Source organism: Lepus europaeus, chromosome 14, assembly GCF_033115175.1.
Source record: "Lepus europaeus isolate LE1 chromosome 14, mLepTim1.pri, whole genome shotgun sequence".
Classification (NCBI taxonomy): Eukaryota; Metazoa; Chordata; class Mammalia; order Lagomorpha; family Leporidae; genus Lepus; species Lepus europaeus.
In genome coordinates, this window is record NC_084840.1 from 67,560,431 (window position 1) to 67,578,363 (window position 17,933).

Below are 17,933 nucleotides of genomic sequence, written 5' to 3' on the forward strand. Positions count from 1 at the left end.
TCCAGTCCCTCTCACTGCCTGCCCCAGTCAGAAGCCCAAGGGCGAGGGAGCCTGTTCATTTCGGTCAGTAAAGTCAAGTTCCAGGTGTGGAATGAGGTGAGGGAGTCTGTCAGGGGCTCTAGAGGGGCCAACAGCCATTTCATGTGCTTGTCACCTTGCCTTCTCTCTACCTTCCTTCTCTGGCAAGTAAAGAATGCCCAAGATGTGACTTCTAGAGATGCCTGGAAATGACTAAATTAGAAAGTCTCTAAATAACCAAGAGCATCCTACAATCTGCATTTAAAAAAAAAAAAGCTTTACCAAAATAAAATCTGGGCCAAAGGTTATATCTGTATTTGGCAGAATAAACAAAGTCCTTGAAATTACTACAACCAACTTAAATCTAAACCTAGACTTGAAGCACGAGCTAACAAGCTATACAAACTTAGCTTTGATCTGCAGGCTGAGACTCCTTCCCTGTGGTGAACTTGATTTCTGTGAAAAAGAGAACACTTCAAACAACTTGTGTAATTTAAATCCTATGGAGGTTTGCATAAAACCAAAATTTGCAATCATGTCCCAAGGGAATAAGCCCCTTGAATTGTTTTCTGGCAAACATATTTCTCACCAGTGTTTCTAAGTTAAAAAAAAAAAAAAAAATCCGCACATTGCAAGTTAAGTTTCTATTTAATGCATTAAATCCAAGAACAGGCAAAACAAGCAATAGCGTGTGTCAGACCAGTGATGACTTCTGAAGGGAGAAGAAGATACAGGCTAGGAACAGGCATGAAAGAACCTGCTGGATACTGCTGGAAATGTTCTAGATCTAGATCTTACTGTATAGCTGGACAGACAGTATACACTTCGAGATCACTGGGCTGTACAATTAATGTCAGTACAATATATGCATACTATTGAAGTGCCTTATACCTCAATGTAGAAAGAAAAAGTTACTCTATTAAATGACTTTCACAATGGCCACCTCAGCAAATGGCTTAACACAGAAAAGGTCTGGGTTTAAGCAGTTCCCAGAGGTCAGCAAACCACTGTTCACAGGCCATTTCCCTCTTGGTTATAAATAGGGCTTCACTGGAACACAGCCCAGCTACTTCCAGACTGCCACCGCATGGCTGAGTGGCTGCCACAGGGACCACGTGAACTCCAAATCCTAAGACACTCTCTGACCTATTAGAAAAAACTCTGCCAACATCTCACTTAAACTCCAATGTACCTAGCTGCTCCTTTTCAATGACAATTCAAAACAACTTGACCTAAGTAGCAAAAACAACAGGAGAAAGATTCCTAAGACAATTTAGTAAATTACTCAGATAACTAGAATCAAGAATTTCACAACACTCTTTATACAGGGGTGTCAGCATTCTTTTGCCTGAGTTGCACTGTGGGTTTATTTTAAGACGCTATCACAAACTGGCTGAGAGGACAATGAAATACTTCTTCTATTTGTGCCGACACAAAAAATAGGCTGGGAGTTTAAGAATCTGTTCTCTATTATTTCTTACTGTTGTTCACGCTGAGTTGCAACCTTACGTTTAAGCACTGGCCTCTAGGGAAAATGGTGGCAAATAATCAGAGAGGTCTAAGGGCCAGAAGGGCCACAATGGGCAATATTTAACTCGATGTTTACACACATCAAGTAGCAGGGATCCCCTCATCTTCCAAGGCAGCCCAACTCAAATCTTGGAGCCACCGCTATGTTACAAAGCTTCCCCATATCACTTTGATAACTTCTTATGAAATTCAATTTCTAAAGATGAAGTTAAAAAAAAAAAAAAGCTTTTTTACACTAAGAGTCAGCCTGCCCATACCTTGAGTGGATGTTTCGTCCTCTTCTACCAGAAGGCTCTGCCATTACCTACGGAGCTCTTAAGATTTTCCCCAAGTCTCCTTCCTTGGGGGCCAGCGCTGTGGCATAGTAGACTAAGCCTCTGCCTGTGGTACAAGCATCTCAAATGAGCACCAGTTCATGTCCCGGCTGCTGCTCTTCCCAACCAGCTCTCTGATAATGGCCTGGGAAAGTGGTGGGCCCCTGCACCCACATGGAAGGCTCATTAGAAGCTCATGGCTTTGGATCAGCCCAGCTCTGATTGTTGCGCCCATTTGAGGAGTGAATCAGTGGATGGAAGACTTTTCTCTCTTTCTCTCTCTCTCTGTAACTTTGCCTCTCAATAAAAAAAAAGTCTCCTACCTCAAGTGACAGAATATTCATTCCTTCAGCAAACACTTACTGAACACTCACCTTGAGCCAGATACTGTTCTAGATTCTAGAGGTACAACAGTGAAGTATGTTCTTATCCTGTGGAAACTACACTAAATTATTCTTAGTAATGTACCACAAATTATCATTGTTGATGGGCAGACCATACTACCAATTTGGCTGTTAAACTTAGCCCGCTAATTTCTCCAATTATTTTTCATAATGAGATTTATTTAAAAGAGCTGGAGAAAGAGAGAAGCAAGATCTTCTTGGTTCGCTCCCCAGATGGCCTCAATGACCAGGGCTGGACCAGGCCAAAGTCAGGAGCTTTTTCCTGGTCTCTCACATGGGTGTAAGGCCCCAGGCACTTGCGTCATCTGCTGCTTTCCCCAGGCCATTGGCAGGGAGTTGGATCTGCAGTGGAGCAGCTGGGTCCCAAACCAGTACCCAAATGGGATGCTGGCACTGCAGTTGGCACCTTAACCTGCTGTGCCACAGCGCCAACCCCCCTAATTATTTCTTATACTCACTGATTAATGGATCCAAATTTCCTTTGGTCATCCTTGCTAAATACTATACTTCTACAATCTGCCCTCCTAACTTGGAAGAACTTCTGGAAAGTCAATTTCTTTTCCACCTTAACATACATCCTCCCTAACCCTTCTAGTTTCTTGTTATCTGAATCTGATACACTTATCTCTGTGGAGTTATCCAAGTCAGTCAGGAAGATGTTGAATGAGGTGGTACTGAGGTCACTAAGAACACTGTGACATAAGTGACCAGTGTCGACCCAGAAAGATACGGATCCATCGCTCAACGTTCCAAGGCTCCCTCACTCAGTGAGCTATGAGTTCTGACTGTGTGGTATCCACATGGATATAATCAGTTCTATGTCAAGTATCTTCCTAAATTTCAGATACAGAATCATCACTAATCTTCCCCTAATCACTGTGTGGAAGAAGAATTTTTGAAAACGAGAATAGAGGAGTTTAAAAGGAAGAGCAATGGAGGGAGATCAGAACATTATACAGCTTCCAAAATAAACCAGAAATCTTCTTAAATAAAGGCTAGGTATACTTTAAGAAAGAAAATTAGTCCATGGGAAGGCAGAAATCATGCTATTGCTTACAAAAAGAAATATTGTCTTTAAGACAGTTTGTCTAGCTGTATGAACTTTTATACACTACAGCTTTGCCCATGGTAGAGATGAACACACTCAGTAAAGTTAATAATATTTGGAAACTGTACTCAATTATTAAAGCCCAACAATTTTCTTTTCAACCCAAAGTTTTTGCCTCTTACATAACACTGGCAGTTATTAAGAAGTGAAAATGTGCTTGAATTTCTCTAAGTATGTTTGGACTTCATAAAGCACAAGTTCACATTGGGGAGTAGTTTGAAATCATAATTTAAAATGCTAATATATGTGAATAAGGAATAAAGCATGACACACAAATTAACATTCAGCCCTTGGAACTGAAATACAAACAAAAAGACAATTCATGAATATGATAATGACTGTTCTCTGGCACATAATCTCAAAGTACTTTATGCATTTTAAGTGAACTTTTAATTTTAAGCCAACTTCCAGAGTATCATCTTTAAGTTTTAGAATTCTTATCCCGCGGAAGTTATTATGCAGACACATTCTGGGATTTCTAACAACTTGGCAAAAGCTACATTTTAGCCTAACAACAATGCAAACAAGTTTATGTGAGGCATGTATCGTTAATGATATAAACACTCTAGATCTATTTATATAACTAGAGAAGTGTTGTTATATGCTACTTAAAAACAATTTTAGGTATCAAGGCAAGTATTTATTCTCCATGCCTTTTTAGTTTAGTAAATATCAGATCTAGATTGAAGGTGAAAAGTGAGATTTATTGTAAACTATCCTAGTTTGTTGCTCTTTACTAAACTCCCAAATTACCTGAAAAAAAAAAAAAGTCTTTAAAAAAAGAAAAAAAAGGCCAGCTACAACATTTTATTTCAGTGCTAAGTTAATGAAAAATATGGTGCACATGAAAGCCAAGAGGCTTTTACTTCATTCAGTGAAGGTTTCTTACATACAAGTACTTACCAGGAGTGAACATCTACCCTACTGTGCTATGCTCCATCTACTACACAGTGGTCCCCCTTATCCACAGTCTTGCCATCTGCAATTCTACTTAGCAGTCAACCAGCATTATCTAGACCCAATGATCCTCCTCCTGGCACAGTCAGGTCAGGCTAGTAGCCTAATCACAATGCTGATGTCATTCACTTCACCTCAGCACACAGATATTCTATCATCTTTCACCATCACAAGGAGAAGGTTTCAGTACAGCGTAAGAAGATATTTTAGAAATGAATCTTAATGAAGAATGGGATGGGAGAGGGAGTAGGAGGTGGGATGGGAGTGGGGGTATGGGGATGGAAGGGTGGGTATAGGGGTAAGAACCACTATACTCCTAAAGTTGTACTGATGAAATTTGTATCCATTAAATAAAAGCTTTAAAAAAAGATTTTAGACAGCCCACATTCATATAACTTTTATGACAGAATACTGTTATAATTGTATTAGTAATTCCTTATCATGCCCAGCTTATCACAGGAAAGTATGTAAAGGAAAAAATATAGCAAATACAGGATTCAGTTTTCCCAGTTTCAGGTATCCACTGGGCTTTTCGGAACTTATCCCCCACAGATAAGGGAGGACAACTAAATCATTTTTTTGTTCTTTAGACTTACGCTTTTGAGAAATGGAGAAGGTTAACCTTCAGGGCAATTTCTGTCTTTCCAAACTGCTTACCTGAATATACTTCCGCTGAGTTTCATCATTTAAAACATGTGCAACATGCTTGGAAAAAATCTTTTCCCTGCCAGTTCTAGCATGGATCCCAACCATAGTGACACCAATAGGCCAAGGTGCATTCCCAATGGCCATCTGGAGATAAGCATCATTTGCCTGAAAGGAAAGTTTGAGAGATCAGAACGGTTAAAAAAATATTCTGTTGGTTCAAGTTTTTTTTCACTTCAAGTATTTCACAGCCTTTATGACATAATTTTCATCCACCTCTGGGGCACACTCAGAGTATTACCATTCCTGTTATTCAATAAAAGATTAAAATGTGGAGTGACTGACTGCCCTGCCCAGGACCACAACCATCCATGGAAACACAGAAACCAAAGCCATGGCTCTGAGTAGGAACACAAACATTCCTTTGCAGCCTTTGTGCCCTGGGAATTAATACACTGCAAATCTGGAATTAGCAGGCAGGTAACTTGATGCACTGACAGAAACTTGAGCTGGGGTCTCCTATAGATTCAGCCTTCTCCACAGGTGGTCAGACAGAGGCTAACTCATTTTTCATCCTCCAACCTGAAACGATACCCACTCTCTGCACAGCACTACAGATCTGGAAGCAGTGGGGGCGCGTATGCTGGACGACCACATGGGGTCTGTAACAGATGTGTAAACAGAGATGAATCGCTGGCCCTCAAGTCAAATAGCTAAAAGATGAGATCGGCTCCCTTTGGTCCTCCTGGGGCCTCCTACCTGCCAAGAATTTTAATACAAAAGCTACAAAAAGTGAAGAAAGAAACCAACGAAGACAAATGGCTCCTTTCTCTAAATCAAGTCTGGTTAGCTATAAACAGGAGACAAACAGCAAGTAAATTATAAGAGATTCTGAAGGTTTCAGAAATACTTATATAGCTAGGCCTCGAGGAGATTTTAATCTTAGAAATTAAACACTCAAGGCCGGCACTGTGGCGCAGCAGGTTAAAGCCCTGGCCTGAAACACCGGCATCCCATATGGGCGCCAGTTCGACACCTGGCTACTACACTTCCTGTCTAGCTCTCTGCTATGGCCTGAGATAGCAGTGGAAGAAGGCTCAAGTCCTTGGGCCCCTGCACCCACATGGGAGCCCTGGAAGAAGCTCCTGGCTCCTGGCTTTGGATTGGTGCAGCTTCAGCTGTTGTAGCCATCTAGGGATTGAACCAGCAGATGGAAGACCTCTCAGTCTCTACCTCTCTCTGTAACTCTTTCAAATAAATAAATCTTAAAAAAAAAAAAAAAAAGAAATTAAACACATATGTGACAGAGTTGATTAAAAAAAAAAATACAGGGGCCAGTGCTGTGGCATAACATGTAAAGCTGCTACCTATGGTGCCAGCATACCATATGGGCACTGGTTTGAGTCCTGGCTGCTCCACTTCCAATCCAGCTCTCTGCTATGGCCTGGGAAAGCAGTGGAAGATGGCTCAAGTACTTGGGCCCCTGCAACCACTAACCCCTGTGAGAGACCCAGAAGAAGCTCCTGGCTCCTGGTTTTAGATTGGCTGAGCTCTGGCCATTGTGGCCATTTGGGGATTGAACCAGCAGATGGAAGACTCTCTCTCTCTCTCTCTCTCTCTCTGCCTCTGTCTCTCTATAACTCTTTCAAGTAAATAATAAATCTTTTAAAAAAAAATCCAAGGGTTGGCATTTGGTATAGCAGTTAAGTCGCACCCCATATTGGAGTGACTAGGTTTGAGTCTCAGCCCTATTTCTGACTCCAGATTCCTGCTAATGTGCACCTTAAGAGGTAGTAGATGAGTGCTCAAGCAAGTACTTTGGTTCCTGCAACCCCCCTTGGGAGACCCAGATGCAGTTCCTGACTCCTCTTGCTCCAGCCTGGCCCTGCATTGGCAGTTACAGGCATCCAGGGAATGAACCAGCTGTCAAAAGATCTCTCTTTCTCTTTATTTTATTTCATTTTATTTATTTTTTTATTTGACAGGTAGAGTTATAGACAGTGAGAGAGAGAGAGAGACAGAGAGAAAGGTCTTCCTTCCGCTGGTTCACTCCCTAAATGGTCACTACAGTCAGCGCTGCGCCGATCCAAAGCCAGGAGTCAGGTGCTTCTTCCTGGTCTCCCATGCGGGTGCAGGGCCCAAGCACTTGGGCCATCCTCCACTGCCACAGCAGAGAGCCGGACTGGAATAGGAGCAACCGGGACTAGAACCCAGCACCCATATAGGATGCCAGCGCCACAGGCGGAGGATTAACCAAGTGAGCCACGGCACTGGCCCTGAAGATATATATCTCTCTCTCCCACTGCCTTTCAAATAAAATGAAAATAAATGTATTTTTTTAAAAATCCAGTAGAGTTGTACCTCAATATCTCTGGGAAATTGGCTATAGGTACCCCAAAAGATATCAAAATCCATGAACACTCAAATCACTTAAATAAAATGGCATAGTATTTGCATATAATCTATGCACAATCCTCCCATATATTATAAATCATTTCTAGATTAGTTACAATACCTAGCACAACATAAATGCTATGCTGGTGGTTGTCCTAGTACACTGTTGAGGAAATGATGACCAGAAAAAAATCTCCATACATGATTAGTACAGGTCCCAATTCCTCTTTTCTCCATTTGAATCCATGGTTGACTGAGTGCAAAGATTCAGAACCCACAGACACAGAAGGCCAACTGCACTGCAGACGGGCTACCTGGATGATAATTTTCTTACCTAAAGATAAATCTGAACTTGCTCTGCTCAACAGCTTTTATAAAATTTAATTTTAAAAGAGCACATGCATATTTTTTATCAGATTCTCAAGTGTGTAAATTTTAACACTGGGCCTCAACAGATATCAGTATTTACTTTCCTCCAAATTCCAAAAACAACTATCCAAAAATTACTAAAGTTTCTTGGTTCTTTCTGTAGTTTATCGACAGAAAAAAAAAAAAAGAAAAGAAAGCCTTTCACCTAGTTCTAATAGTATATGATCATAAGAAAAATAACATGGAACAAGTAGCTACTCTAGCTACCAGTTAATATGAATTCTTTCTGCAGTGATAGTGGCCTTCACCAATCATTCCAATGCAATCATCCTTATAAAGACTCATGCAACAGATAGAAACTAAGAATGAAATTTGTAACCACAAAACAATGATATCTGAGAAAACTAACTGGCTCTTACAGGGAGTAAAATCACTACATGAGTCTCATTAGCATAAAGCTTTATCATCTTAGTTACCCAGGAATGCCAGTAGTCCCAGAATAACAATATCACTGTCACTGAGATTGCTTTTTTTGTGGATTGCTGTGCTGAAATGTTCTCCGCTTAACACTAACACTAGCCCATTCAGGAGTAAAGACACTGGAGCAAGGCAGAGCAGTCTTCCCCTGCAAGGGGTCTGCTATTGTTGCAGTACTGAAATGACAGTGATGCTTCTGAGGCCTTACGTGGACTATTTTCCCACACAAACAATGGTAAAGAGTGGTTAAATGCCATAGTATCACCAGTGTAACAGTTCTGTGGTTTTATAGCAGGCCTGGGAAACTAACCTATGCAATACTATTTCCATGGGAAAATTTGTTCTAAATCATGATCAACCATTTACAAACTTACAGATTCAAACCAATTCACAAAATGAACCTGGCCCATACTCAGCTCATGCACTCCAAAATCTTTAGACTTACTTCAAAAATGACTAAGAAAAGAGTTGTGGTCTGAAAAATTATAATACACAGAAAAATAAAACCTGGTTGCTGTTGTTTTACTAAATGTTTACTACGTGGAAATCCCCTATCCCAAATGAATATATTATGTACACAACCTAGGTTGGTTCATAATAATTTCAGCATAGAGCATGGTGATGTACCTTCACATATTCTCTCTGCAACATGAATTTAATAATATCTGTTATTGATTCTTTAATATCAGCAGGAAGATTCTGGAAAAGAAAGAAAGAGATGCATAAATAATTATGTAATCAAAGTGTAGTAGAAAACAGACTGCATTTATTCTACATCTATGAATTTTTTAAAAGTCGGTTAATGAAAGCATTTTTGAGACACCTCACCCTTTTACGCAGCTTTCTGAAAAGTGGTCTGAGATAGGACTCGGTCTGTTTCTGAGTAGCACTGTTCAATTTACCCTGTACACTGCGTTTCACATAATCTTCTCTGGCATTCAATTCTTTAGCCCAAACTCCAAGAAGAAACTGTTGAAAGAATAATAAGTAAATTTAGACTACAATGCCACCCAGTGGTTCAGTAAATTTAAAAGCTCTCTAACACAAAAAAGTAGCCTTCTTTCATCCTTAAAGTAAATGTCTTGATTGGCTAAAGTATCATCAAATAATATATTTAACTAATGAACTATTTCTGCTTATTTTGTCATGTTGAAACAGTGCCTTTGGCAAGTTACAAACTTACTCCTAGCTCAAGATAATCCATTTCCTCAAAAAAAAAAAAAAAAAAAAATCAAATCTCACCGTTAACTATTTGATTGAAACAATTTTTACCTGTATCTCTTACATACTCATAAAATTCAACCAATCTAGATTTATCATCAATAACACCACACACACTGTGACATTTAATCAGTATTCCAAGTATGTTATAGTATTTGAATTTTTCTACTTTTGCAGTAGAGACCACAATTCAATTGAAAATTCTCACCAAGGCACATGACTAAAAGGGAAAACAATAAAACAAAGTCCAATCTCTTAAAAACTACGCTAGTGTTCATAGGTTCAACCTCATACAAAGCACTCTTTCCAGAGGGAGATAACAGAGAAAGCAGAGGAGGACATAAGGAAAGGCCATGCTTCTAACAGGAAAGCTCATATTTGTTCACATGTTCTATCAAGTTCCATGCCACAGCCTCCGCATCTTTTCCAATTATGATGACTATTATGCTGTATTTAAATTTTAAGGAAAAGGAGGGCCAACACTATGGCTTAGTGGGCTGGGCTTCCACCTGCAGTGCCAGTTCTATATGGGCGCCAGTTCAAGTCCCAGCTGCTCCACTTCAAATCCAGCTCCCTGCTGATGGCCTAGGAAAGCAGTGGAAGATGTCCCAAATGCTTGAACCCCTAAACCTTTTTTTTTTATAAAAGATTTATTTTATTTATTTGAAAATCCAGCTCCCTGCTGATGGCCTAGGAAAGCAGTGGAAGATGTCCCAAATGCTTGAACCCCTGAACCTTTTTGTTTTTAAAAGATTTATTTTATTTATTTGAAAAAGTTAGAGAGAGAGGTAGAGACAGAGAGAGAGGTCTTCCATCTGCTGGTTCACTCCCAAGATGGCCGCAATGGCTGCAGCAGAGCTGATCCTAAGTCAGGTGCCAGGAGCTTCTTCCAGGTCTCCCACGTGGGTGCAGGGGCCTAAACACTTGGGCCATTTTCCGCTGCTATCCCAGGCCATAGCAGAGAGCTGGACTGGAAGTGGAACAGCCGAGACTAGAACCAGCGCCCATATGGGATGCTGGTGCTTCAGGCCAGGGCTTTAACCCACTGCGCCACAGCGCCGGTCCCTGGACCCCTAAACGTACCTGGGAGATCCAGAAGCTCCTGGCTCCTGATCGGCCCAGGTCTGGCCAATTATGGCCATCTGGGGAGTGAACCAGCAGAGGGAAGACCTCTCTCCCTCCCTCCCTTCCTCCCTCCCTCCCTCTCTCTCTCTCTCTAACTCTCTCAGATAAATAAATAAAATCTTAAAAAAAAATTGTAAGGAAAAGAAAATGTATTTTCTGCATTTCAATCTCCTGTTCTAGACATAAACAAATTTGTGAATCAACTTTAAAACTGAATCTGGGATTTGCCTACACTCTATTTAGATCACGAAAGAGAGAAATGCCGAGAAAAAAACACGGAATCAGCAACCATACCGAAACTAGAGCAAAAACAGGCAACAGTTCGTAGAACTAAAGTGCTATGGAAAAGTAAGCACACATTGTCTTTCAACAGTCACTACATCCAAGTACACAGCAGTATCATAAACACAGTGTAGGTGCAAGAAATGCTTCCTCTGTAAACACCGCGATGTAGGAGATCGTCAGCATCCAAACTGTCCTCCCCTGCCCTCGCCTCAGATACACACCTTCAGGAATTTGGTGATGATGTCCATGTCCTTATGATCATCGCCTTTCCCTAAAGACTCCCCTAGTGCCTGAAGAAAAACAAACAGTGATGCTCTCATTAGTACAGAACAAGAACATCTGGGTTCTAACGGCTTTGTTATACATATTGCATGATGTTTCCAGGTACGTGGGGGGGGAAAAAACACTGATTTGCCATTTAAATTTAAGAATCAAAAGACAGAGTAGGTAAGGAGTGACTACTAATAGGTACGAGATATCCCTGGGGGAGAATAAAATGTTCTAAAATTAGGTTGTGATGATGCCTACACCGTTTTGTGAAAATTCTAAAAACTACTGAATTATATACTTTAAAAGGGTAAATCAAATAGTATGCTAATATATCAAAAAAAAGTTGTTTAAGAAAAAAGACAACTGGTTGCCAATGACAATTCTTTCAGTAAAATTTAAGGATCATCAATAGGTGTCAGGAGAGGAAAAGGATTAAAATGACTTCCTCCTTAACTATGATCTCCCTCTTTAAGACAGCTACAACTGCAAGAGCCAGGAACTAAAAGAAGCAGGGCCAGCACCGTGGTGCAGCAAGTTAGGCCACCATCTGCAAAGTACTGGCATCCCATATAGGTGCCAATTTACCTTCTGCTGCTCCATTTCCAATCTAGCTCCCTGTTAATACACCTGGGAAAGCAATGGCCCTTGTACCCATGTGGGAGACCCAGATGAAGCTCCTGGCTCCTGACATAGGCCTGGCCTAATCCTGGCCATTGTGGCCATTTGGGGAGTGAACCAGCAGATGGAAGACTGATCTCTCTCTCTGTAATTCTTACTTGCAAATAAAATAATAATAAAAAATTCCATGGTTGATTTAAGAAAAAGAAAATAACAGCTATTAAAAACTGTAAATGACGCTATGGCTTTTTCCCATGTGCTAGATGTGTTCATGATACCACATTACTTTTTTAGTTAAGATCAAATAAATCATCCCACATTTAACATAAGTACAAACATTAGAAAACAAGATATTGCCATGCGTTGGCAGAGATGCAAGGGTATCTTCCCACAGTGCTGGAGTGGGTATCGACCGAGTCATTTCAGAGAGCTACTTGGCAGTACATAGATAATAAGCTAAACATACATAGATAAATTCCACAATTCTGCCTGCTTAATCAACTGTGGTTACATACAAAATGGTACATCAGAAAGCTGAGTTAACAGGGAGCTAGGACAATCTAGCTGCCCATCATTATAGGATTAAAAAAAGTAAAACGCAGCTAATGACATATGTGTGGAATATTACATAGCAATTAAAAAGAAACAATTAAATGTACATAAAGCATCCAAGATGAATCTTAAAAAATAGTACAATGAGGAAAAAAGGTAAGTAAAAAGTAAAGAATTTCACAGTGCATTATTTTCGTAAGTCAAAAATACATACATGGGGACAGCACAGTGGCACAGCAGGTAAAGCTGCCATCTGCAGTACTGGCATCCCATATGAGTGCCAGTTCCAGTCCCAGCTGTTCCACTTTCAATCTAGCTCTATGCTATGGCCTGGAAAGGTAGTGGAAGATGGCCCAAGTGCTCGGACCCCTGCACCTGTGTGGGAGACCTGGAAGAAGCTCCTGGCACCTGACTTAGGATCAGCTCTGCTCCGGCCACTGCGGCCATCTTGGGAGTGAACCAGCAGATGGAAGACCTCTCTCTCTCTCTGCCTCTCTGTAACTCTGTCTTTCAAATAAATAAATAAATCTTTAAAAAAAAATACATGCACATCAAAAAGTTGTAGGCTTGTTGAGAATGCCACCAAATAAAATGGTCATCAAACATACTAGTATGAAGAAACACAGGAAGAAGAAAACATTAGTAGAGAATGAGAGAGGGTAATAAATAAATAAAAGTATGAAATAACAGAAGGGCCTTTGCACTGCCCACAGAGAATGGTGTGCCCTGCAGGGAAAACTCATAAATTCAGCCATCTGCGCCAGAGGAAAAAGGAGTGAGGAATGTCCGAGTTGGGTACACGGATTACCTCTAACTCTTCAATTGTGGTGTTTTCTTCGTGAACTTTCAAGTCATTCTGTGTGTCTTCCTCTCCAGGTTCCTGACCTCCCACAATTTCGTTGAGGTACTGCTGATCAATCTTATCTAAAGCTGCTTTCAGATCATTCCTCAAGCCCTAAGAAAGGTGAAAAAGGAAGTTCACATATTATGAAATATGAGGTCTCACCTTTGACTTTTCACTAGTAAGTGCAATCTGTTTTTTTTCTTCACAGGGAATTAAGAGCTTAACAAAACCAGGGATTCAAGTAAAATACTGATTCATTATACTCTAATACTACCATCAACATCACTGTCCAAAGCTAATTTTTGTCTACATGTTTAAATGAAAAGAATCCATACACAATAGCACAACAGACATGACAAATCCAACACATTTTAAGAATTTGCATAAATGTTGTAGCTTTTTTTAAAGTTTTCGTTTTTTTAAAAAATATATATTTATTTGAGAGGCAGAGAAACAGACAGCAAGCTCTCATCAGCTGGTTCCCTCCCCTAATACTAGCAACAACCCCATTCTGGGCCAGGGTAGGCTAGGGGCTGATACTAGAGCTGGGAACTCAAACCATGTCTCACCTGTGGGTGGCAGGAACCCAATCACTTGAGCCACCATCACTGCCTCTCAGGGTCTGCAATAGAAGCAAGTTAGAGCCAGCACTGTGGCATAGTGGGTAAAGCTGCCGCCTACAGTGCTGGCATCCCATATGGGCGCCAGTTCGAGTCTCAGCTGTTCCACATCTGATCCCGCTCTCTGCTATGGCCTGGGAAAGCAGTGGAAGATGGCCAAAGTCCTTGGGCTCCTGCACCTGTGTGGGAGACCCAGAAGAACCTCCTGGATCCTGTGGCCAACTGGGGAGTGAACCAGCAGATGGAAGACACCTCTCTCTCTCCCCGCCCCACCTCCCGCCTCTCCTTCTGTGTGTAACTCTGACTTTCAAATAAATACATAAATCTTTAAGAAAAAAAAAAAAAGAAGCAAGCTAGAGTCTGAAGCATGAGCTAAGTATCAAACCCTGGTACTCCTGTGTGGGACACACATGTCTTAACTGCCAGGCTAAATACCCACAGGATGCTGAGAAACTAGGTCTCCATTAGAGTTCCCAACCCATTCCCCCAACTACCTTAAAACCTCATTTTAATTACTCTGAACTCCCCAAGGCTGGTATCTCATCTACATTCCAGGGGTCCCAACTATGTAGTAATAAACAAACAACTTTCACATATTAATGTACGCCCATTTTGACCATTAAAAAAAAAAAAAAAAGAATGGAAGTCAGTTCTAAGGTTTAAGAGCTACAGAACCATGGCTGTGAAAGGAGTTCAGTGCAGTGGCTGAGAAGAAAGGCTACCTGGGCCCAAACCCTTGCCACTTACTAGCTCTTAAACAGATTACTGGTTTAAGCCCTGTATACTGCAACTGCTAACCTGTAAAATGGGAATAATACCACTGTCATGAGGATTATTTTTTTAATTTTACATGTCAGTTACTATGTGCTAAGACTTTTCCAAAAGTCTTATAAATATCAAGTAATTTAAAAGAATAAATGCATTGTACATTTTGAATACCTGTTCAAGTATAGTAAGCATTCAACTCTGTAAACTCTTATTAGAAGCATCTGGTCCTCTAATAAAAATGCAGTCTTTTAACAAACACAGAACAGAAACTGTCAACTCGAAACAATTTTAACTTGCCAAACATTGTCTGAGTACCTGCTATATATAAAGTATAATGTCAGGTGTTCCCAAAGGTTATCTCACTTATTTCTCACAACATCCCAGTGAGGCAGATAATACTGCCTTTATCATCCAAATGATAATTCCACAGCCCAGTGCTGTGGCTAGTAGGCTAAGTCTCTACCTGCCGCGCCAGCATCCCATATGGGCGCTGGTTCGAGTCCCAGCTGCTCCTCTTCCAATTCAGCTCTCAGTTATTGCCTGAGAAAGTAGCAGAAGATGGCCCAAGTGCTTGGGCCCTAGCACCCATTTGATAGAGACAAAGAAGAAGCTCCAGGCTCCCAGCTTTAGAGCTCAGCTCCAGCTGTGGCAGCCACTTGGGGACTGAACCAGTAGATATAAAACCTTTTTCTCTGTCTCTCTGTAACTCCACCTCTCAAATAAATAAATCTATTTAAAAAACTATTAAAAACCAACAATGACAACCAAAAAAATGAGTATTCCAAGGCTCAAGATTAAAACACTTGCCAATGGTCACATGCTATAAATTCATATTACATTTCAGGAATAGAAGCCAGATCTTTTGTTTCTGTGCTCCAATCTCAAAACCTCTGTGTGCAAACCAAACAGTCCTTGCTAACAAGGAAGAAACATGGAGAAGGACACCACAGATTCTGACTGGAACCTAGGACAGATTCACAAGAATCTTTGAATTATATCTGAAGGATAAGGACACAACTTCATTGAAGGCACATAAGACAAACACAGCGTGCATAGGCAAAATGATTATCATTGGCCCAGAGTCTGAAAGCATTCAGGCAGCTGTTACCACCGTGGGGCCAGAAGGGAATGCAGAGAAGGGAGGCAGAAAAGTAGCTTAGCATCAACTACTGACAGCAGAAAACAGAGCACGTGGAAAGAAGAGCAGTGCCTGGCCAAATGCTCCAACAGAGATGCCAGGCACAGAAGGCACAGAAGGGACCATCTTGGAAGACCCGTCCAGAGGGCCCTTCAGTCACTGCCTTCTACTGACTGCAATCACATGAGAGACCCCAAGCAAGAAACTGCCCAGTTTAGTTCCATCGAACCACAGAACTGTGAGAGATCATAATAAACTGTCTGAAGTTACCAGATTTCAGAGCAATTTATTATAGTCACAGATAAGCAAAAAACATTTCACAATGATTATTTTATATTACTAAGTTTTGAATGGCCTATTACAGGCCATAGATAATCACATCTGTTTCTCAATAACTGATAAAGTAGATAAAAAGTTAAGGCCAGAGAAGATCTGAACACTGCTGTAATCAATATTTACAGATTTGCAAAATCAAAAAAAAACTCTTTTCAAGAGCCGCTGGATAGGTCATATGCTCACCAGGTAAAACAAGATCAGAGGCTTTAGTACTAACAATGAAGATCATTAAGTTTCTACAAGAAAACGAAATATCTCTTTGGGACTTTGGGGCGAAGCTTGGTAGAACAAAACACAAAAAGAACTATAAAAGGAAAAAGTAATAAATTGGACTTCATCAAAATTTGAAACTTCTGCTGAGCGAAATATTCCAATAAGAGAACAAATAAAGCCACAGAATGGCCGGCGCCATGGCTCAACAGGCTAATCCTCCGCCTAGCGGCGCCAGCACACCAGGTTCTAGTCCTGGTCGGGGCACCGGATTCTGTCCTGGTTGCCCCTCTTCCAGGCCAGCTCTCTGCTATGGCCTGGCAGTGCAGTGGAAGATGGCCCAAGTGCTTGGGCCCTGCACCCCATGGGAGACCAGGATAAGTACCTGGCTCCTGCCTTCGGATCGGCGAGGTGCGCTGGCCACAGCGCACCGGCCGCGGCGGCCACTGGAGGGTGAACCAACAGCAAAAAGGAAGACCTTTCTCTCTCTCTCTCTCTCTCACTGTCCACTCTGCCTGTCAAAAAAAAAAAAAAAAAAAAAAAAGCCACAGAATAGGAGACATAGTCAACAAAACATACCAGTATATCTAAGAACTTAAATCCAGTATACATAAAGAACTCCTAAATTCATTAAAAGAAAAACTATCTAGTTAAAAAATAAAACAGACATTGTGCAACCAAAGTCTATGAAAAGGTATATATAAAAATGCTCCTCCTCTTTAGCTATAAGAAAATTGTGAAAAAACTGACAATGAGCTATCACAAGACATACAAGAGAATGGGTGAAATTAAAATAGCTAATACAAAATGCTGGAATTTTTCAAGATGGCAGCATAGGGAGGGAGCTTACTGCTCCAGTCTAGGGGAAGATAGTTTTAAAAAAGTGGACAGAGGGGCTGGCACTGTGGCGCAGAAGGTTAATCCTCCGCCTGAGCATCTCATATGGGCGCGGGTCCGAGTCCCGGCTGCTCCTCTTCCATCCATCTCTCTGTTGTGGCCTGGGAAAGCAGTGGAAGATGGCCCAAGTCCTTGGGCCCCTGCACCCATATGGGAGACCAAGAAGAAGCTCCTAGCTCCTGGCTTCAGATCGGTGCAGCTCTGGCCATTGCGGCCATTTGCAGAGTGAACCAATGGACGGAAGACCTTTCTCTCTGTCCCTCTTACTGTCTGTAGCTCTCTCTCTCAAATAAATAGATAAAATCTTAAAAAAAAAAAAAAAGTGGACAGAGTGCAGTCTCAGGGAACGGTTAGGGAGAAAATGGCAGAGCAATCTCCATACGAACTGGGGCACACTGTAGACCTACATGGAGGGTGTGGACATGCACAGCTCAGGACCCCAGCAGCCGAGAGCCTCAGCACCAGCTTTGGAGTAAGGTGAGAGCAGACTGCAGCAACCCAAGCCACTGGCAATAAAGCTGTGGGAAGAGCCTGGTATGGGCCCAGCTTCGAGCCCTATGAGGGGACAGTGTACTTGCCAACGTAGAGGAAAAGGGGGCGGGGCACGTTTCTCTCTCCCCAAACACCTGGCACTGGCGACCTATAACTAGCCATGAGAAAGTGGGTGCCATTTTGGACATACATAACAACTGTGCTAGCTCATGTCTGTGTGCCCAGCAACCAACCAAGAGGAGACACCTGAGTGGCAGGGAGAATTCACAGGGGGCTTGGGTGCTCATAACTGTGGGAGCCTTGTATGCTGGGACTGTGAAAACATTGAGTCTATGTGGGAG

The 17,933-nt window shown here is 41.5% G+C and overlaps 1 protein-coding gene across 4 annotated transcripts in view; it reads right to left on the bottom strand.

The window, feature by feature from the left end:
• The window catches only part of PRPF18 (pre-mRNA processing factor 18), a 108,855-nt gene that overhangs the window by 63,339 nt on the left and 27,583 nt on the right, over nt 1-17,933 (bottom strand). For all 4 annotated transcript variants that reach the window (XM_062210868.1, XM_062210865.1, XM_062210867.1 and 1 more), the window contains exons 5-9: nt 13,096-13,242; nt 11,069-11,137; nt 9,045-9,185; nt 8,844-8,915; nt 4,989-5,144 (exon numbers count right to left, since the gene is read on the bottom strand). In XM_062210868.1, the coding sequence (XP_062066852.1) occupies nt 4,989-5,144; nt 8,844-8,915; nt 9,045-9,185; nt 11,069-11,137; nt 13,096-13,242 (585 nt within the window). The remainder of the gene's footprint in view (nt 1-4,988; nt 5,145-8,843; nt 8,916-9,044; nt 9,186-11,068; nt 11,138-13,095; nt 13,243-17,933) is intronic.